Raw genomic sequence first — 21,274 nt, 5'->3', positions numbered from 1 at the left:
TGATAATCAGATAGCATAATAACCAATTGAATATTAATAAATATAGACTATTCACACAACCCTAATTATTTGACACTTGATGGCTTGTAATTCAATTGTCGTTTCAAAGATCAAGTGTAGATAAGTGATTTATAACTGCATACTGTTAATGCATTTACTCCTTGACAAATTTCAAAGGCGGTTCTGATGTTTGCCTTCTAGCAGACTTCAGAGATGGTTGCAGCAAAAGTGTAGGGACAGAAAAATTTAATGTTTGATGCTGTGGTAATGAAGGTGTGTTAAGTTAATTAACCGGTTTCTTAAACTGATTAATTACAGTTATTGTTGGTTGTTTGAAGAAAATAAGGTTAAATACAAACGATTGCAGCAGTCATTCCTTCTCATCAGTTCAGTGCAACTAAATGGAGAGTGCTGACCAGCCTGTTTTTTCATTTGTAGGGTGTTACCACCTGCATTTTTGGACCCAAGTGCTTCATTCACAGTGGAGGAACTGCTCAAGCGTTGCTCTGCTAAGACTTTTACTAAATTATGGAACAATCACATTTCCGGCATCCTACTTCAGATGTCACTTCATCCTGTATCTACATTTTGTGCACAGCGTGTCATCGAGTATGCTACATCATCAGAGCAGGTTTGTTGAGCACCATATATGCAAGACAGTGAAGAGAAGCAGTCATTTCTCTTTTTTGTTTTTTAAACTTCAGTTCAGTCCATGAAACACAAAAGACTCATTGCCTTTTCATTATGAAATCACCTTTATTGTGCCTAATGACAACGCCATGGTGGTGGTCAAAATGTTTTATTTTTTTACATATGGGTACAACTTTCCCCTTTTGGTACTTTCCCTGCTGGTATTTGAGGAGAAAGGGAATGGGATGGGATTCTCGGGAGGGGTTGCAGTTAAAAGCACATCAGCAGTGGTGGTTCTTGGAAATATTCTATACAGGAATCTAAGATTAATGTTCTGTGCTGTGGTTCCCTACTAGGCCTTATCTACTGCTGAAAATTCGCTGGCCATAGTGATGCAGGAAGCTTCAGCGTGCTTTTCTCTTGATGCCTCATGAACTATAGGCAATCCCAAAGAGGTGGAAAGTGTCAGCTTGTGATCCACTGCTGCATCTTGAATTGTACTATGTAACTGTCTGTGAGGCAGCTATTGTGGAGCTTTTGCTTTTGTAGAAGAGTGCTAACCTCGCCAGAGTGAGGGCCATGCCTATTTTCACTCTGCGCAGTATCCTAACTGCCTTTTCCTATCCTTGTGGAATCAGATTTGACTCTTCTGGTAGCAGGCGCTATTGCTTTTCATTGTGCTTTTGCCTTTCTGCTGTACTCTTCATGGTTATATTCTTTGAGCAGAACTGTGCCAGACAAGTGCATGGAGGAGCACGCGTCTCCTCCTCTAGCCTGGCTGTGGTTATGCATGGCTGTGGGCATGGCTGAGTGCATATGTGGCCCACGCTCCCTATCTTGGAGGCTTGGAGGTATTCTGCAGCGGGTGCCAAGGCTAAGGGCGAGCCGAGAGAGCCATGGTTTCATGTGCGCTGCCTTCTTGCCCATTTAGTACAGAATGTCGCGTAATCAAATTTCGAAGACACGTTGAAGCGAGAGGCAGATGAAGCGTTCGCTCCCCTTTACCTCCGCTCTTCATGATAGCGTCGTCTCGCTTCTGCCGACGCTATCAGTTGTGGTGGCGGAATGAACACGAAAGCTTTGCAGCCTTTGCTTTGTACCGCCATTGTGAACATATTGACACGGCATGAAACCGTAGCTTTGGTCACTGACTCTTAGGTTCAATAAAATTAGTTCTTTTTCTCATTGAAATTAGTTTTTTCCAACTGCCCAATAATTCAGAAAATTTTACAGCCCCTTCTGTGTAAGCAAAATCCGTCAGCGACTATACTTATTTGCGTAGGAGGTCGACCTTCAATATAATGAAATTTCGTTATAAAGAAGTTATGTTCCAATTTTACTGATTTCGTTATATCGAGGTTTGACTGTAGCTTTGACAATTTTTTGCGTGTCTCAATAATTGGCAACCTCCTTCGCGTGCTTGGCAGCTGCATGTCATCTTATGGCTTCTTATGGATGGATTATTCACTTCCGTGTTTCATGGCATGGGCCAGTGATCAGTCAAGTTTTGGTGCTCCCAAGGTAGCATTTTTATAGGAAGCAGATGTCTGCAAAAGTCATATTCTAGGCTTCAGAACGTCTGTCAACCTGGTGCAGTGCTTTCCAGAAGGATTTGGGCTTTGTGTGTTGTTTCTGCTCTGTCGTGGAGCTTGTTTGTTCACCCTGCTGATAAAAATGTTCAGGCATGGAAAAGCTAACAGGTCCATTAGTACTCCTGTTGCCTGTCTGTTCAGACATTTTATGGTAAGCTGCTTCAGATGCGCACAGGTTCTTGAAACTAATGGAAACCCTTGAAATTGAAAAGTATGTTTTCAAGGTCTTTAATGTCCTAGAATTTTTTCCCCCTTTAAAGCCCTTGAATTCCTTGAGTAATACAGCCTAAGATTGATTATGTGACCCGCTTTCTATTGCAGATTAATGTGGATCCGGCAAACTTCCCATTTTAGTAAGAATGGTATCTATAAAAAAGTCGCAGTTTAACTCGCAAGGCGAAGCATCGATTGCGACAGAAAATTAGCGCACATCTATACGAAATAAGGATAGTAGTTTTATCAGCTGTATAAACTTGGAAACATTGGCTTACTAGCTGAATTAACAAGCATGGTGCCAGCTCCCACAAGCAAACATGAACACATTACACTTGATGAGCATGGAAGCAGCAGTGAGCGAAGTGACAATCGTGCGGTGCATCACTCCAACGCAGGAGCGGTGAGAACACAGCGTGCATGAAGGTATGATCCGTCTGCACATCACTTTCGAGATACGGTGCGCGCAACTATCCAGAGTACACACTTGTTGGCGGAGTCGAAGCCATCACTCCCTCCCACACTGCCTCCCTACTTGCCTTCATACATGGCGCACGAGATTGAGCCGCGATCGTCAGTTCCCCTAGCGCCTGGTCGCGAAATACGCAGTTGCTACTGGAGCATAATGCCGCCCCTCCCTCCCACCCATCTCCCCACGGCCTTCTGCATGATGGAAAACGATGCGTTTGCTCTCCGCTTTCTTTGTTCCCACGTGCACGCTAGATTGAGCCGCAATTGTCAGTTTCCCTCATGTGCTTTCAATCGCACATACAGCATACGATGCACGGCGATGGTGTTATCGCCCTTGGACTTTATACAAAACATCAAGGTGATGGCAAAAGTGCGCTTGGAGTGTCCATATAATTTCCATCACAATAAAAACTTAAAGCTGGCGCGAGTGTATGCGCCTTCCGCTTCTTCATACAGCTTGTGGAAGGAGATTCTTGTTGTTGAGAACGAAAAATTGGGGTAAAGTGCAGCGCAGTAACTGTCTCTCTGCGCTGCACTTTACCCCAATTTTTCCTTCTCAACAAACAGCTTGTGCAGAACTGGAAAACACCATGGTGAGCAAGAGGAAAACACTGGCTCTTGGTGCTGGTTCCCTTCTCATGTTCACGCTGCTTCCTTTGCACGTTGTTAGAAACTTGAAGTGATCAAGGCTGAATGCTAAACATTTCCAATATAATTTTGTATCTCTAGTGCAATAAAGCAATGTATAATGTTCTGCAAACATTGTAGTAGTAAACGTTATAGGAAACGTTGTAGTAGTACACGAAATGCCGGTCTGCATCATCGAAAAAATTTTGCCGGGGCATTGAAAATCTTTTAATATCTTTGAATTTTTGTCGCTGATACCTGTGCGAACCCTTTGCTGGCTTGCGGTGAGCCTTTGATAGTTCATACCATAAGCACTTTAGACACAAGTACAGTGAAACCTTGTACTGCTTAACCGAAATAGTATGCGATCGCCTACTTACCTGTCAAAAATGAAACACAGAGAGAGTGCGATTAAAAGGCAAAAATGTATCCCACAACCTCCTCTATAAAGTTTATTTAGGAGTTTGTGATTAACTCGCTTTGTGCGACAAAAGTCTCGTTATTTTCATTTGATGCCGCCGCGGCCTAGCAGCTGCGAGCCAGCTTTTCAGCTAGCCCCCTCTTCTTGGCAAACACTGGCAATGGCGGATTCCTCATTGGTGTTGCATATTCTCCATGCACTGACGCCATAGCGCTACAGATGTCACGGGGCGCCTTTTTCATTGTGGGGTGCTGTTGTCGTCATGACGATTGCATTCATGTGGCTAACGTAACGCACAGCTATTGCTGTGTGCTGTCGCTTTTCGTGTCATCCTCATCACTGTCGTTAGGCCACACTTCGGCAACAGAGGCAACGATGGCGAAAAGTCGAACCTCGTAGCCAAAATTTTTCCACCGTCGCAACAGCGCTGCCATGCAACTTCTTCGCATTCCAAATGCCACACACTGTAGTCAACGATAGGTCCCTGCCACGTGCCAGCACCGACTTTTTCGTGCCACGTTCAATGGCACGAACAATGCCCAATTTTCTATGCTGAGCACCCGGTGTTTTTTTATCCCAGCTTCTTCATGATGCCAGTCCTTGCTTGCACGATGCCGAAATGATGTTGATGTGGCTTCACGCACAGATGCACAGGGCGCTTAGAGGCCATTGGTCCAATCTCTGAGGCTTGTTCTGACGGACCGCCCAATGGGGACAACGCACAACCGTGATTGCGCAAAGAAAAGTGGAAACACTATGTGTGACCCAATATGTACGCAATAAGCTGATACGGTTTACGCGGATACAAAATGCATTATGTTCAATAGCTGCTGAGCGTAACTCTATTGGGTGATTTTTTTTTTTGTTCTCGATTGCGAACGTTGGCACCGGGAAAACGTACATAACCAGAACGTGTCGGCGAGGTTCTACTGTATCAGTACTAGTAGTAGTTAACTTTATTTATAAAAAAAGATGTTTGTGATGAATTGGGCCCCCTCAGTCCAGGAGCCCGCTGGACTCTGCAGTGTGGCGGAGGCTGTGTTACTTGTCCCCATGTAAGATGTCTAGCTGGTGTATGTAGGGTGTTTGTGCTTGGTGAATGACTGCGCCCTGTTGTCTGGTGAGGTGTGGGCTGAGAGTTCCAAATCATCTTCCAACTTCTCTCTATGCTGCTAGTGTGTGCATTGCGGGAGCCTGCTCACCCTATGCAGTGCTTCTCAGGAGAGCAGGTTAGCCCCTTCATTCCCGCATACCCCTGTATCGAGATCACTTCATTAGGACGGTGCAGGTGTTTGTGGATTGCCTGACAGTAACCTTTGGGAAGTTGTCCACTCGGAAGTATCTGGCAGGCTTTCATTGAATCTGTAAATATACGATGGATTTCTTTACAGTGATTGGGGTGAATTCAGTTGCCTTAATGATGGCGGCCAGCTCAGCACACTGTGGTTCCGTCTTCTTAGTGGTCTGCGTTTGATTATATGGTGGTGATCGATAATGGCTAAGGCTGCTGTGCTGTTGATGGCAGCATCAGTGTATAGGTATGTACGTGTGTTGGCTCATTGAATGTACTTGCTGTAGTATGTAATGCTCTGTCCTCTGCGTTCTTTCTTTTATTGGGGCTCCATGTGCTTTCGTATGGGGCCTGTTGTGAGAAGTGCTCGGGCATTTTTGTCAAGTGTGCTTGTAGCGTGCAGTGGGGTGTTGTCGGGTTCGAAACCCAGTGTCTGCAGGATTCTTCTGCTTGATGTGCTGTTCAGTCTAATTTCCTGCATGTGTTTGTGTATGCTGTACATCTAGAGTGTTATGGTTACCTGCCTTGTCTAGCAGCACAGAACTTGTGTTGGTCGGCACCCCGTTGCAAATTTGGTGGCCTTACAAATGTGGGTGTCCAACTTGTTGTGATGTGCCTTTGCGAGGTAATGTATGGCACGAGATAGTGTAGGCGAGAAACGAGTAAGGCATCACGCAACCGCAACATCTCTGTCTCATGAAGCCCTCGGCGGCAATTGGAAATGCTTCGCTCATCCTGCTTTAGCAAGTGTTGAATAGTCTCTATACCCCTTACATCTCGCTGTACATGTAGGCCTAATACTTTGATTTGATATCTTTGTGGAATGTAATGTCCTTTGTTGTGTAGTATGGTGGGGTGGGGTTCTCCAGCACATGTTGTGGCCAAGCAGCAGCTCCAACTTCTCTGGGGAGCACTCCAAGCCAATGCTCACAGCACCCACTTGAGCTGTATTGAGTGCGTGTAGTGAAGTGTCCTTTATTTGCCTTGTAGATCCTTTGTTGATCCATATGGTTATTTAATCAGCGTACAGTGTGTAACATATATCTGGTAGTAGAGCTCTGTGTAGGCGACACATCGCTAAGTTGAACAGTGTTGGGGATAGCACTGCTGCTTGTAGGATGCCCCTTTGCTGTTGCAGGTAGGGGTTAGATGTCATGTGACCAATCTTGAGGGCAAACAGGTGCAAAGGTTAAAATTTTTTGAATTGTCATTGGGCACCAGAGAGGGAAGGCATGAAATAGAGAGATAAGGCCATCGATCTTGCTGATGTGGCAAGACTGGGTTGTGTGTGATTTTTGTCAGCTCCTCATAAAGTTGCAAGGTGTCTGAAAATGGCCAACAAGTATCATGATACTGCTCAAAGCAAAATCTTTTTGGCTGGGGGGAGAGAAAGAGGTGGGTGGGCGATTGCACAGGGGTGGAGTCTAGGTGGAGTGATGATCGCCCTGACAACAGGAGTGCAACCAGCACATCTGCGGGGTCGTTCTGATGGTCTGACGACTAGTGTTGCCAGAAAAGTGGCTCACAACATTAGAAATTTAGCACATTGTAAGCTAATGGACTTGGGCCGGGACTTTTGAAAGATGATCATCCTGAAATTTGTGTCAGGCGTGATGTATCACCGAGATTATACTATAAATGTGGCCTTATTACTACTCCACTTCAATTTTGTAATTGGCCATGCACTAACATCACAGTGTCATTTGTTGCATTGTAATGTCCACCTTCAAGTAATCCGGCTGATGTAAAAGAATTGTGCTATATGCTTCAGGCGATTTTTACTGTCTGTTTTGATTAAAGGAACAACATCTAGTATGCATATGTATACTAAATCGTGACATACAAAATAAAGGCTGCAGTGCCCTGTGCAATTCAATATTCTATAATTTAGTTGTGCACTGATGCAGTGCATTGTCCCTATCAGCTCTTCATAATGAAAACGTCTTTTTTCTTATTTTTTCCCCTTGGCTTGCATGACCTCTCATACATATCAAAGCCACCCCAAAACACTTTAACCCTTTCAGTGTTAGCTTTTTCAGAGGTAATTCACCCTGAGTGTTGCATTTTCTTTTTTTTTCCTCTCCCTCAGATATTGTCATACAAACACAACGGTTTATTTTTGGTCATACAGAAGGGAAAAAATGACACGGATAATGGCAAACGATCTCATGGTGTGGTCTTCACATTCCTATCTAACAAAAGAAATAAAATGCGCTGCAGGTTCAAAAACATCATTGTTCTTGGTACTTTTTTACGGTCCGAGTGTCAGAATTGGAAGCAGTCAAAGTTTCTTCTTTCTTGGACAATGCGCTGAGACCTCTTCAGTCCGAGCTTCCTGTATTGAGTCTGAAGAACTGCCGCAACAGTGAACAGTTGAAGGAATGCGCAAGCAGCCATCTCAAAAAGGTCATGTTGCCATGCTCAAGGAAGAAGTGCTTTTGTTTATTTGAAAGTGATCAGACAACGCAAAGAGAGCAACAGATGAAAGGGATGACAGAGGGCAGGGCCATCCTAGAAAAAGACGAAAAGAGCATTCTTGTGACTGGAAAGGAGGTGCATCGTAGCGAGGACAGTGGAAGAGAGAGAAAACAAGCCTTCTGCCATAGACTTCTGTTAATTCAACTCTGGTTAATTTGATTTTTCGTTTAATTCGATCCCGATCGAAGGTCTCAGCCAGCGCCCATGCATTTCTATGGGCCCAAGCTTTTGTTATTTCGAGCCTAAAATTGGCCTTCGCTGGATAAGTTGAACTTGACCAGCCAGTACACATGCACCTGACCCCTTTAGTGACCCCTTTAGTGGTAGTGTCTGTCTCGGCGGAGCTTAGGGGACAGGGAATACATTGAATACATGTCATCTCTCGTCGAAAACGCCTATTTTCCGCCCTCCCTACGAAGGTTTTCAAGCAATAACCATAGCGTACAATGTCTTATTACGGTATTTACCTGATTCTGATGCCTATCTTTCTTTCATTGTTTCAAAGCATATTTTAAAAGAAAATATGGCCGAAAATTGCCTGCGCAGTGCAATAGGACATGAAACCAAAAGCGCCTTTGCAAATGTTGTATACTTTACCATATAACAAAAGTGTATTGCGGCGGAGCCGACTTTTAAAAAATAAGCCACCGTTGTGCAACAATATGTCTCGCTAAAAAAATTGGGTATGCATTAGATTTTTACCTCGTTTAGGAGCTTTGATGCAATTCCTATGTTATCTTGTATTTAATACACGTATAAAGTGGGCACGCGTTTGATTTGAGCATGTGTTAGAATAGGGCAAATACTGAGAAATACATCAGGTGTGTATTTTGGCGCTTCCTTGTTTAATTCGACTCGCCATAGAATTCAATCAATTTCATTGGTACCGTCCGGGTCAGATTAACGAAAGTCGACTGGGTAAACATACGAGAAAGTTGGCAGAAACGCGGAAGAGTAGTGACCTTGCACTATGGCGCGAATATTTGAACAGAGAGTCGTCATCGTATCATTGTACTAAGTCAGGGAGCCAACCCTCCCATCTGCGGACACTCTCCGCATGGCACAACCATGCCCACAAGGGGTGCATTCCAGAGCCTCTAACAAAAACCCATGTTGAGCAAAGCCAGAGAGAGGAGAAACTATGCAACATATGGTGAAACCACCTCAGAGCTTGCCAGCTTCGTGTACAGCGCACATTCGAGGAGAGAGTGAGCAACGTAAGGGTACGTCAGAGTTGTGGTGGAACAGAAACACGGAAATGTACTCGTATGTCACTGATGCTGAAAAAGTTAATGGTTTTATGACATGTATAGTGGAATTTTAATGAGGTGTGCATCGGTTTCCAAGCTTTTTACAGATATGATCACACCCTTTTTTTTAACACTGTGCTGTTGAGAAAATGTTAACCTCACTCGTGATTGCCAGTAGCATCAAGCAGAACTGTGGTGCCATAAAAAATGGAGCAGGCCTTTATCATATAGCAACTTAAATCATTGTACAGTACATACAAACTGGAATTGAAGTGCTAAGCGCATGTGCAGTGTGCAACACCTAATTGCTTACAATGTTTGTGTTGCAGTTTCAAGAAATGTATGAAGAATTGGAACCAGGATTTGATTCACTCTTTGACCATGGTCAAATTTCAATGCTAGTGTGCATTGCTGCTGCCTGCAAAACTCACTCTGTGAACCAAGCAAGGTTTGTTAAGGTAAAAGAACATATTAAATTTAGTGTTGTGTGATGCAGGTGCTGAGGCCACTTCATGTAGCAGTAACCTCTGCATACAAGTGCATACACCACTTTGTATAAAATTTTTTTATGATAAAATGTCACTTGGCATTTATATTTCTTTCTGCACTTAGCTCTCAGTGCCATGTGGGGAGAGATGGTCTGGGCTAGCAATTTTTGAATGCATGCTAGACTACCTTGACTCTTGGCTTTTGCAACTGTCATTCACCACCATTACTGCTCAGTTAAAGCAGTAATGCTGGTGCTGGTTAAAGTCTTTCATGCTAATAGTGTTGCAAATAATTAACTGTACCAACCTGTGTACGAACTTATGTTGTCCCTGCTCTGTCCTTATGCTGCATTCAGGCTTTGATGACAACTCTGCACTGTGCGGATCCAGAGGACCGGCACCCCTTGCTGACACCTCTCATTCTTTATATGAAGAGATATGAAGAGTTTGATAAGGCACAGCAAGGGACATCAGTAGTCTACCAGGGGAGCCTGTTGTTACAGCATTTACTTCGTTTTGGGAAGACTCAAAAGGTATTCTCTTGATTTAAAGGGACACTAAATAGAAAAATTCATCAGCTCTTCCACTCTGTGAAGAAGGACGACCAGCTAGCTGTCATGTGTTTTACCTCAATTGCCGTATCTATGTATATTATTATTATTATTATTACAAAGGTGGGGCTGTCTATTTTCCTCCTGTAGGAGCCTACGTATTGACAGCAGACGGGAACACCACAATATTTACAACTTCACTATGAACTAGGTAACTATGAAAAGTAGATGAAACTTGGCGTAATGCTACAGTCGTCTTAGCGGCTAATTGTCATATAGGTTGTTTTGGGATAGTTTTGATAAAATGGGAGTTACAGCTGTTTTCTGTAACCATACTCGCTCTGTAACATTTACAATTTCACTGTGAACTAACTAATTAGGACAAGTAAAGGAAACTCGGTGTAACGATAGTCGTCTTGGCGGCCAATTTCAATATCATTTTTTCCAAGATACCTATATTAAATTGAGAGCTACAGAGCATTCGCGAGAAACTGGAGACGAAAATTTTTTAGTGTCGGCACGACTTGTAGACGGACGGACATCGACAACCGCCAGAGGGTAGCTATATACGGCTTCACTGTAAAAGGATTTCTTCTGTATTAGTAAATTGCCCTTCCACAATTCCAAAAACACCTCCTACCGCGAGAAATTGCTTGGTAGGCTACAAAGGGGGTAAAAACAAAAGGTGGGTGGCGACGCCGCCTTAAAGTTCCAGCACCAGCCCGCCATGACGTCATGGATTTTGACGATGTCTGCTATGGCCTAGGTAATTATCTAGTGGTACAGGTCAACTACAGTCAACGACCGCTTTTCCGGGCACCCACTTTTTCGGACGCCTTCATGGTACCAGCGCGTCCCCCATAGAGTCAGTGTAAAAAGTGAAGTTTCGGACGAAAAAAAATTTCTATGTACGAATTTTCGGACCTTTTGCTTACCGGACCGCTGCCATTTGGTTATCTTGCCGCCTCGAACCGGCGCTCTCGCGCGCGGATCCGCTGGCAGTCGTAGCCACCACCGTGGCAACGCTAGGCCTATATACTTAGACGTTCGCTACTGAGCTTCTTACTGTTCGGTGCTGTGCTTTACAGCAAAACTGTTAGCCTGTAGTTTGTCGTCATTTTTCATGTCTGCATCCGTCAGCAAAATTGTGGGCCGATCCCGGCGGCAGTGCCGGGCTAGAACAGTGGCTTGTACCCCCGTAAGGCAGAGGCTTCAAGCAGTCAGCATTCTTTGGTATCACGCCTACAACATACATAACAGCATAAGTGTCAATAAAGAACAAGCACAAAACAATCAATCGTCAGAACCACAAAATTGATGATAAGGTGCTCCTGAAACAATGCAAAGCACGTAGCGCTCCCCGCATACGTTTCCTGGCAAACATTACTGTTGCGCAAGCTGCCGCGCCGATGGCAGCCTGCGACGTGGGGAGCGACTTCCCTAGCGTTTCATATATAAAAGAACCAGCCTAGAAACTTATTTCAACGTTGTTGTAGCACCGCTATAGGCGGCAGCATGTTGTCAGGATTACCATTACTCCCATTACTAGCATTACTCATTGCACTGAAATATTGCATACCCCCCACAGCAGTTGTAGTGGTGCAGCAGTGGTCCAAATGCGCCGTTTGCGCCATTTTGCTGCATTTCGACTTGCCTGCTCCTGGCTGCAGCCACCCAAGTGCCATTTGCGCCCATTGCACAAAAGTGTGGTATTTTCGCGTTTTCACGGCAATGCAATGTTTTCAGTAGGGTTACTCAACGACGGATTTTCCGGACGCCCGATTTTTGGACATGCCTGATAATTCTGACGCCTTCGCGGCACCGCCACGGTACCCCATAGAGTCAATGTATAAGAACGTTTAAAATTTTGAACGCAAAAACCCTTCGCCGTCCGATTTTTCGGACTTTTATCATGACCGCAGGTCCGAAACAACATTGATCGAAGCCACCACCGCCGCTATTTCGATTATCTCGCCGCCTCGAACAGGCGATTTGTCGCCATCACCGCGGCAACGCTAGGCCTAACAACTTCGACGTTCCCTACCAAGCTTCTTGCTGTTCGGTGCTGCTGTTAGCAATGGCGCCGACTCCGCCTTTGCAATCCTCGCCAATGGCTTCGAAGTTCGGAAAGCACGACGCGTTGCATAATGCCGGTTCCCGAAAGTAAGCTTTGCCTCAATACACCAATGTTACGCGTTGAAGCACACGCGAAGTATTGAGGTGAAGCATACCAAGAGTGGTAACGGGACACGGTATGTATCTAATTATACGCGCGTGCACCCGCCGTCTCCTATCACAGTACGAGCACCGATACGCCTAATCAGTGTACTGGCAGGCCTTCAGAGTTATTTCGGACGTGCCTGTGGTGATTTGAGCTCTTGGGGGCAGTAAAAGGCATGCTTTTTTTTTGTGTGCCCGATTCTTTGGACGTTTTCGCAGCCCCTAGGGACTCTGAAAGATCTGACGTTGACTGTTGACTGTTCAAAAGACTGAGTGTGGCAAGTTTTGGGAATTTTTACTGAGCCAACCCCACCTGATTGCGAAAAATTACTTTGAAATTTGTGACGTCACGCAGACGTACAGGCATGCAGGTAGCGCGCAAAATTTGAATAATGAAAGTGTGATCTTCATTTTCACTTCTAGTAATCAACCTGTCATCGCGAAATTACCGACAACAGAGTTTTCAAACACTACTTCATCAGCCTAAACTTATTCATTGTTTCACTTTAGTGTCCCTTTAAATTTTGTGCTTCACATTTTTCGACATGCATACAATGCTGAGAAACAGGCTGGAGAACCAGATCGAAAGGTTTGAAGTTTATTCTGTAAAATGCATGTACGAAGGTGGGTATGAAGCAATGCTGCATTCAGTAGCAGGTAACAAATAGTGCAACATATTTGCCTTTAGGAATTGATGTTCTTTGCAATCTGCTAGTGGCTCTGTGCAATCATCCAGTAAGTGTACAGATGAACTTGGTATACATGGTTGTGGTACTTGCCAGCTGGTCATACGTGGATCCAAACACCGCTCCTTCAGCCTTCAGACCAAGTCATGCACATGATGATCTGAAGATCAGGACCAGTCGCTGATGAGCCACTTGTAGGAACATATTAATGGCAGGTTTTTCAAGATGGCTTGCCGCCCATTACTGGACGAGCCAGTAACAAACCTTTACCAATAGCTTAGGTCTAAGCAGCGCCGCTTCATCAGGTGTCAAGCTTTCTTTTCTCAGTAGTGTTGGCAACCGAAGTTATGATTTGGTGCTAAGATAATTAAGATCTACAGGGTGTTGTAGCTAATTTTAACCAGAGTTTAAAAATATGCCGATGCACTCTAAGACGACGCGACGAAATGTATGTTGCTCACTTTTGTATGTAGTGTGCCATGCTATATTTTTTTGCCTAATTAGATAATTAGGCAAGATTAATTAACAAACTTCTGAAGCAACAAAGCTAGGAAAAAAATTCCAATTAGAAAGTTGCAGAGCGGTTCGCAAAACGTCCGAATAAACAGTTTCTGTCTTTCTACCTATTAAGTATTTGTATTTTTCAGCCTACTGCGGATGCCCGCAAAATACAAAAACACCACATGACATGCCCACTTGCACATTGTGATCGCACTGCTCCCAAGCGTTCTGCACATAAACGAACGACACAGAATTTAGCCGGGTGTGCTGCCACTGCATCTGCTTATCACTATCATGAACCGCCGCGAGGGAAGCACATCGTTGGCGTAAATCACACAGCCAATGCCTTCGTCACTGCAGCACGTGCTGCTAGATGCTATGTTCATTTGTACGCGCACAGTTTGGGAGCACTGCAATCACGGCGCGCAAGCAGGTATGTCGTGTTTTTTTTGTTTTGTTTTTTTCGCGGGCATCCGCAGTAAGCTAAGAAACACTAATACTTAAGAGATAGAAAGTTAAAAACTGTCTAAGCCTACTTTGTCAACAAAGATGTAAGTAATCGGCAGCCTTAAAGAGTTGTTGAATTGGAATGTGCTACGCATAGAGGCCCTTAAAAATGTTCCAAACTTCTTGTCAAAGCACATTTCAAGTTATGCATTGTCAAACATTGCAGCATGTGTAAATGCAACTTTTCATCTTTTGTTGTCTGTAATTTAATGAATATTATCTTTTTTTTTTCAAGGTCACATTAACTGCAGGCCCCATTCATTCTGGATTTGAGGCAGTATTATACAAAAATATTGAGCATGATAAATATCTAGAGTGGCCACCCTTGTTTGGTCTTATCTGAAAACAACCTGTGGAGAATCCGTTGAAAAGTATTTAAGTTGCGCTGTCAGCATCCCACAACTTACACTTTTCCCAGTGCATACCTGTTTTAATGTCACAGCTTGTGTTACGAGAAGCAGCTTTCTGCAGGACCATGTTTTGGTTTTAGTGTGTGCATTTGTTTTTACTTTGTAATTTCTGCATTTTATGTAAATTTAATTTTCTTACATGTGACAGGAGGCACAAATGAATTGGAAACAACCACTTCTGTGACAAAATAAAAAATATTGCCAGAGTTGCCTTTTAAAAAGAAAAGAAATGCATGAAAACACACAGAAAATGTTGATGCTGATGTCTCTGAGCTTGTTTCTTTTTCTCTTACTTGTCCTTACGTTAATGTATCAGCTAAAAATATCTCTTGAATTTTACTTATTTCTACAGGTTTCACAAAGTCTGTTAAATATGGGCTCCCAAGCGTTGAAAGCAATCGCCTGTTGCCCGTGTGGCTCCCATGTACTGGATGCATTTGTGCAAAGTGATCATGTGAAGAAAACAAGCAAGGAAGAACTTATTGGAATGCTTAAGGTGGGTATTTTGTGCCTAATAATCAGCTTTACTTTGTTCCCCACTTCTTTCCTACATTCCAACTCCCTTGTTTGTCCTTGCTGTTTCTGCTATGCTACTTTTCATCACCCATTATAACCGGTATTATACTTAACCATTGCACTGATAACAATACTGTTTGTTATATCGTATAGACTTTTGTAGGGCAACAAGCCCTTATAACAGTTGCTGATAACCTCGATGCACTGTGCTTTGTGAAGCTTCTACAGTGCAGACAGTCGCTTTCCTTTTTTTTTTTTAACTGTTGGTTACTGTTGTGTTACACTTCAGGGTAAAGGGTTAACAAGGTTATCATACCAGCTTTGGTGGACAAATGGATTAACTTCTTTTCTCTCTCTTATCTGTACTACATATATTCCCTCACCCATACCAAGTGGTATTCTATTGCCCTGCATAGATACTGTGTTCAGAGGTCTTTAACACTCTTCATTCACTGCGTGCACTGTGCACCAAATGTGAAAGGGGACACTTGACCTGTTTTCATTTAATTTCAGATACCTGCAGACATGCAGGTTCGAAACTGACTCTCTGACACCTCTTTGTTCTTGTGATGAAGAATATGCTTCATGCCACTTATCTGATTTCAGCACAATAATGAGAAAATTGCTGGTGTTAAACACAAATCTGGCAAAAAAAATTACCGGTTTACTTACAAAAATCACCATCTGATTGAGACAAGCCGTAATAGTGGACTTCTGATTAATTTTGACCACCTGGGGTTCTTTAATGTGCACCCAATCAACGGTACACAAACGTTTTTGCGTTTTTCCCCCATCGAATTGCAGCTGCTGCAGCCAGGATTGGACTTGCAACATCGAGCTCTGCAATGCAACTCCATAGCCACTGGACTGTTGCTGCGGGTTACAAATCTAGTGTTCCCTTCAATATTGGCGCTATCTGTGCTTATAATTTGTAATGCCTTTGTGCACATACCAGGTGTTTCAACAGACATTGAGTAATATATTAAAATAGGGTTTTTGAAATAACTTTTTTAGGAGCCGTTGGTGGCATAATACACAAATAAAGGGGCCATGACACCAAATTTTCAAGCTTGAATTGTGCATTCATTACATGTTGAACTGTATATGTCCCACAGCAAGCTAGCAAAATTTGAGTGTGCTCTGTGTATTAGAAAATTTGTATTTACATTTTTTATATCACAGTTATACCACACAGCAGTTAGGCAACACTAATAGGTGACAAAACGAAGCCACACCTCCAGTGACAGCTCCCTCAGAATAATGAAAGCTAATCTTGAACATCATGCTTTTGTGTACTGCAAGTGCCAGAAGTGATTGCAGGAGCCAGAAATGGTGACTTCATTCTTGCATGTGCGTCTTGGTGGTAAGCTTAGTATATTTTCTGCGGGTGTGCTCTTGTTCGTGCTGTTTTTATTGCACGAGTGAGAGAATTGCTAACAAAACTGCCGACCGAAGAATCCAGGAGCTACTTCCAGGGTGCAAGTTTCTGCTGGGGCACTCTCACAGCTGTAGGCATGCACAATTTCGGAATGCCTTGGAGCAAGCTTCGCTGCACTGGCCCCACACTTTTTTTTCATGTCATGCAAGCCTTGGCAAAATTGTGGTCAATGTTAGTGGGATGGGCTGAGAGGTAGTGATTTCATATTGTAACTTCGTATCTAAATGTGTACTCAAAGCTCAATTTTCGTGTGTTTAAGTAAATTGGCCACTCGACTAAAAAATTTACTAAGAAGTTTTGAAGTATTATAACAAGGTGCAGTGTTGCAATTGGGAAATTTCAAAGAAGCTGCCAGTACAGGCCGTATCATTTAATTAGAAAAAAAAACAGTTGTGAACACAGTACACAAATGAAAAGGATATGGGCTTGTCATGTTCTTTTTCTTCGTGTACTGTGTTGGTTGCTGCTTTTTCCAATTAAGCATGCACTAACAGGTCCAGCTCTCTGTGTTGCTACTATGCCATCTCAAGTTTTATAGCTGGCTTTGGCTGCTCAGTGACACCTCCCAGTGATGTCTGCTCAAGGGTACAGCTATGCGCTTGTCATTCTCAAAGTTTTGGTTTCACGAGCTTGGCGAGCCACACTCCATCATGCCACAGGTCTGAGGGCTGTGGCATTTTTACCGATTGTGAATGGAGATACAGTGTGTGTGGGCAGCTGTCTTCATTTTCCCACTCACAATGAGCCACCTAAATGTGAAGTTAAAAAATTTATTAGGTGATTAGTCAACTTGCTTATTAATTTTATCTCAGCTGTCCCCTCACGTCCACCACTATTGACATGCTTCTAAAGGAATCGCCTTATTCCAAAAAACCTATCTTTAAGTTATTACTTATGTGCAGTCATGCACATAAGTTTGTAGACCATGGGAGCGCAGGGCAAATGTCATGTGCAGCACCACGTGGTGGCCTGATGCCTGCTGTCGAGAGTGTTGGAACGTTGGAGTACGCATGTGTGTCCATCCTTACTCGCTGGCCTGCTCATTTTCTCACTCTGCGCCAACACGTGCCATTCATAGGGAATCGCTGCCACGCCGCTGCTTCACCGTTCACTATTGGCAGAAACTGCCACAAATTACGATTAACGGCACAATCGTTGACACGGAGCATGCAAATGAGCAGGCCAGTGAGTAAGGATGGACGTGCATTCACACTGCAACACTCTCGACAGCAGGCACCGTGCCGCCAGACGGTGCATACAATTAGCCACGCGCTCCCATGTTCTCCAAGCTTAGGAGTGTGACTGTGCCACGTGATCCAAAAGTTACAAGAAAATTACAAGTTCACTCATTTGAAAAGTATAAAAAGTAGTATGATGCTGTTTTCACAGAAATGCACAGAAATACAGGATATTTATTCAATGAAAAAATTAATGCCAGACCAGTTACATTTGCCACCAATGGGCAGAACTGTGTATAAACTGTATATGAACTTTGAATGAACTGTGACAGAGCTTTGGGACTACTAAAGCACCACCTGTCAGTGGCCAATGTAAATATTTTAGAATTGTATTATTAACTATAAAATAAAAAGATTCTGATTTTCTGAGTAAATTGCATCGTGACACTGTCTATACTTTTCTAATCATTTAATTTTTGCATCTGTTACTTTAGGATTATACCAGCGTACATTCAGGCAACCATACTATGAAATGACCCACACAATGCAGGGGAAAGTATGGCCTGGCCAGTTTTCTGTCTTCTATGTGTATCGTGAACACTGCTAAAAAGAAAAGTTTACAGTGAATTGTATGCGTAAAGGGACACTAAAGGCAAATAGTAAGTCAAGCTAAAGTGATGCACTAGTGCTCGAGAATCTCTAAACCTTCAATATTATCACGAACAGGGCCTAAGTAATCAAGAAATTGAGGCAACACGATTAGAGACTCCCCCAGGATGTTCAAGTACTTGCCCGATGACGAAGGCACCCCTGATTTATATTCTGTAACTAGTATTCAACCACTCTTTATAAAAACATCATTGTATTGCAGTGTAAGACGTAAGAAAATTGTACTTGTCCAGTTCTATTTAATTTTTAGAACAAAGAACTCATTGGTGTGGGCGGTCAAAAGGTTTCGTTTTTACTTGACTCTGTGCCACCTGCGCTTTCGCGTTCCAGTAGTTTCGTAATCGCACAGTTCTGCGCTGATTTTTCTGGCTCGCGAAACTCGCACTAACTGCAAGTAGCAGAGAATTCCACTTCCATGTGATGTCGCAGGATGCCCGAACAGTCCACGCAACTTGACCAAAAGCAGATGCAATGGTAAATCCACAGCTCTGTCTTGGCTCCGTTTCTCCATGCTTGGCTGCACATTTACATTTTGTGTACAAAACCCTACCGCCATATGTCAGGTACCATTTTACCCACCGCCGACAGCAAAGGACAGTAGTGGCGTATGCAACATCACCACTCCCTAGTTGGGTGGTGGGAGATTTGAATTGCCATAAAGGTATCCGGACCCTTCCAGTGCAATGTTCTCGGAAACCGAGTCTTTCTTAGAACAAAACAAGCATTGCGAGGTTTCTGGAATGATATTTAAACAGTCCATGTCGACTTAGTATTTGCCTTTAGTGTCCCTTTAACAAAATAAATTGCATGTCTCATCCATTATTTGCTAACTTATTTTTAACATACTTAGACAGACACATAACTTACCTGCCGTGGTTGCGCAGTGGCTATGGTGTTGGGCTGCTGAGCACGAGGTCGCGGGATCGAATCCCGGCCACGGCGGCCGCATTTCGATGGGGGCGAAATGCAAAAACGCCCGTGTACTTGGATATAGGTGCACGTTAAAGAACCCCAGGTGGTCGAAATTTCCGGAGTCCTCCACTATGGCGTGCCTCATAATCAGAAAGTGGTTTTGGCACGTAAAACCCCATAATTTAATTTTTTTTTAGACACAACTTAAAAAGGTAAAACACTAGCTGTCTGAACAAGATGCATACATAAGCACAGAATGTGCAGTCTGAATTATCATGTCAATCTTGCTCTCACACTATTTTTCTTACACAATCTTCTCAACTGGATCCTTAAAAAAGAAATTTTCGCCTGGGACTGTGACTTGTTCTGATTAAGCTCCAACACATGTGCCCAAGAAAAATTATCACTCATTGAATTTTTGCACTAAGTAGGCATACAACTGCATCTGCAAGAAAGTCTTGCAACAGTGTGATGATGCTGCACTCTACATCTGTATGTGCAACAGCTTCCAAAGGCATAGAAAAGACACTGTGTGCAAGCAGGCTGCCTGTAATTCTATAATTTTGCCTCTATGCATTTCATGTACAGCTGCATTATTTAGCACGGGTTCCTGTGCAATGCATTTTAGTTACAACTTTCCATGCCCAAATGTTCCGTGCCCCAATGTTCTTCCACAGCCTACTACAAGAGAAACAGCAGCTCACCCTGTACGAGGAACTCAAAAATTGGCATTGTTCAGAGAAACACTTCTGAGGGGCTGCAGTGGTGCACTAGTGACTGTATAAGGGAAATATTTATGGTTCCAAACATCACATGTGTTATAAAAATTTTCAGTTGTATGCAGATTATATATTTTATATCACTTTAGTAGAAATACAGACTTAACCCATAAATGCCACAAAACTGTTTCAATTTGAAACAGCAGTAATAATGATGTAAAATAATCATCCACAAGTTTATTGCTGAGATGAAAGATGTTTCCAAATTATATTTTCACTTTGGACTGTTACATAGGTAAAGCAAGGTTCTACACAAGTGGGAACTGTAAGGACCCTCTAAAAATAATTATGGGGTTTTATGTGCCCAGACCACTTTCCGATTATGAGGCACGCCGTACTGGAGGACTCCGGAAATTTCGACCACCTGGGGTTCTTTTTCGTGACCTAAATCTAAGTACACTGGTGTTTTTGCATTTCGCCACCATCGAAATGCTGCCGCCGTGGCCGGGATTCGATCCCGCGACCTCATGCTCAGCAGCCCAACACCATAGCCACTGAGCAACTACGGCGGGTTAAAGACCCTCTGTTTGCCAAACTAATTGCGAAATGTCAAGGGCTGCCATGTGCAGTTATACCGGCTGGAACAAGCAGACGACAGCCACTGCAGCAATTTTTGAAAGTGCAGGGATTACTCGAAGGAAAAAAAAGTATTTTTGGTGGCCAATGGTGGGGGGTGCAATCATTATGCAAATAAATATGACAGTCATTCATAATATGGCATGTCAAAGGTGCACACACACTGTGCTGTCACTGCATGTTCACATCTTTGTTTTGCATTTTTTCAGGGTCAATATGCAAGCCTTGCAATGGACAAGTATGGCAGTTGTTTTGTCATGAACTTATGGGACATTGCAAATATAGCACAAAAAACAGACATTGCAGAAGAACTTTCTGACAAAGAGAGTGCCCTTGCAGCCTCCATATGTGGGAAATTAGTCTCCAAGAAGCTTTGTCTTTATCACTTCATTCATCGCCGAAATGATTGGACTGAACTGCAGAAGACTAGCAAGAAGACATCTCTTCTTTTCCAAGACATCCTGAAAGAAAAATAAAGCCGTCCATCATAAAATATTTTGCAACTTACTATCAAAACCTACACAATAATCATAGGTCATTAAAATGTAACATGCAAAAGCACTGAGTTAGGTTGCAAAAAGTGTAAGCAAGAATAAAAATTCTAAAATAAACTAGTACCCTAATTGTGCCTAAAGTAGATAAGCACTGTGAAAACACTGTCAGTGTTTGCATTGTTATTGTAGGTGACAGACGCTGTAGTGGGAATAAAATTTTGCTCAGGTGTGAGTTTTTGTTACCACCTCGCTTGCCAGGGACACTGGTTTTCTTTAATTCTGAGGATCTGTAACAAGTCGTAAAAGAAAAAAATTGGCAGTTTTGCTAGAAGGGCAAAAGACTGAAAGTGATAGCAAAGTTTAGCCTTGCAGTCAA

At 43.2% G+C, this 21,274-nt stretch overlaps 1 protein-coding gene across 3 annotated transcripts in view; it reads left to right on the top strand.

The window, feature by feature from the left end:
• Positions 1-20,897, top strand: part of LOC135903130 (nucleolar protein 9) — a 70,404-nt gene extending 49,507 nt beyond the window's left edge. The window contains exons 7-11 of one of the 3 annotated variants that reach the window (XM_065433516.1): positions 439-631; positions 9,303-9,431; positions 9,818-9,994; positions 14,689-14,832; positions 20,614-20,897. In XM_065433516.1, the coding sequence (XP_065289588.1) occupies positions 439-631; positions 9,303-9,431; positions 9,818-9,994; positions 14,689-14,832; positions 20,614-20,880 (910 nt within the window). In that variant the 3' untranslated portion in view covers positions 20,881-20,897. Of the gene's footprint in view, positions 1-438; positions 632-9,302; positions 9,432-9,817; positions 9,995-14,688; positions 14,833-15,365; positions 15,539-15,656; positions 15,914-20,613 lie in introns of those variants that run through there. The other 2 variants (XM_065433517.1, XM_065433518.1) reach the window with 2 other exon arrangements.
• Positions 20,898-21,274: the final 377 nt, after the last annotated feature.

The sequence above is a fragment of the Dermacentor albipictus genome, chromosome 1, assembly GCF_038994185.2.
Source record: "Dermacentor albipictus isolate Rhodes 1998 colony chromosome 1, USDA_Dalb.pri_finalv2, whole genome shotgun sequence".
NCBI lineage: Eukaryota > Metazoa > Arthropoda > Arachnida > Ixodida > Ixodidae > Dermacentor > Dermacentor albipictus.
The sequence above is the reverse complement of the archived record's forward strand: the minus strand, read 5'-3'. Positions and strand labels throughout refer to the sequence as shown.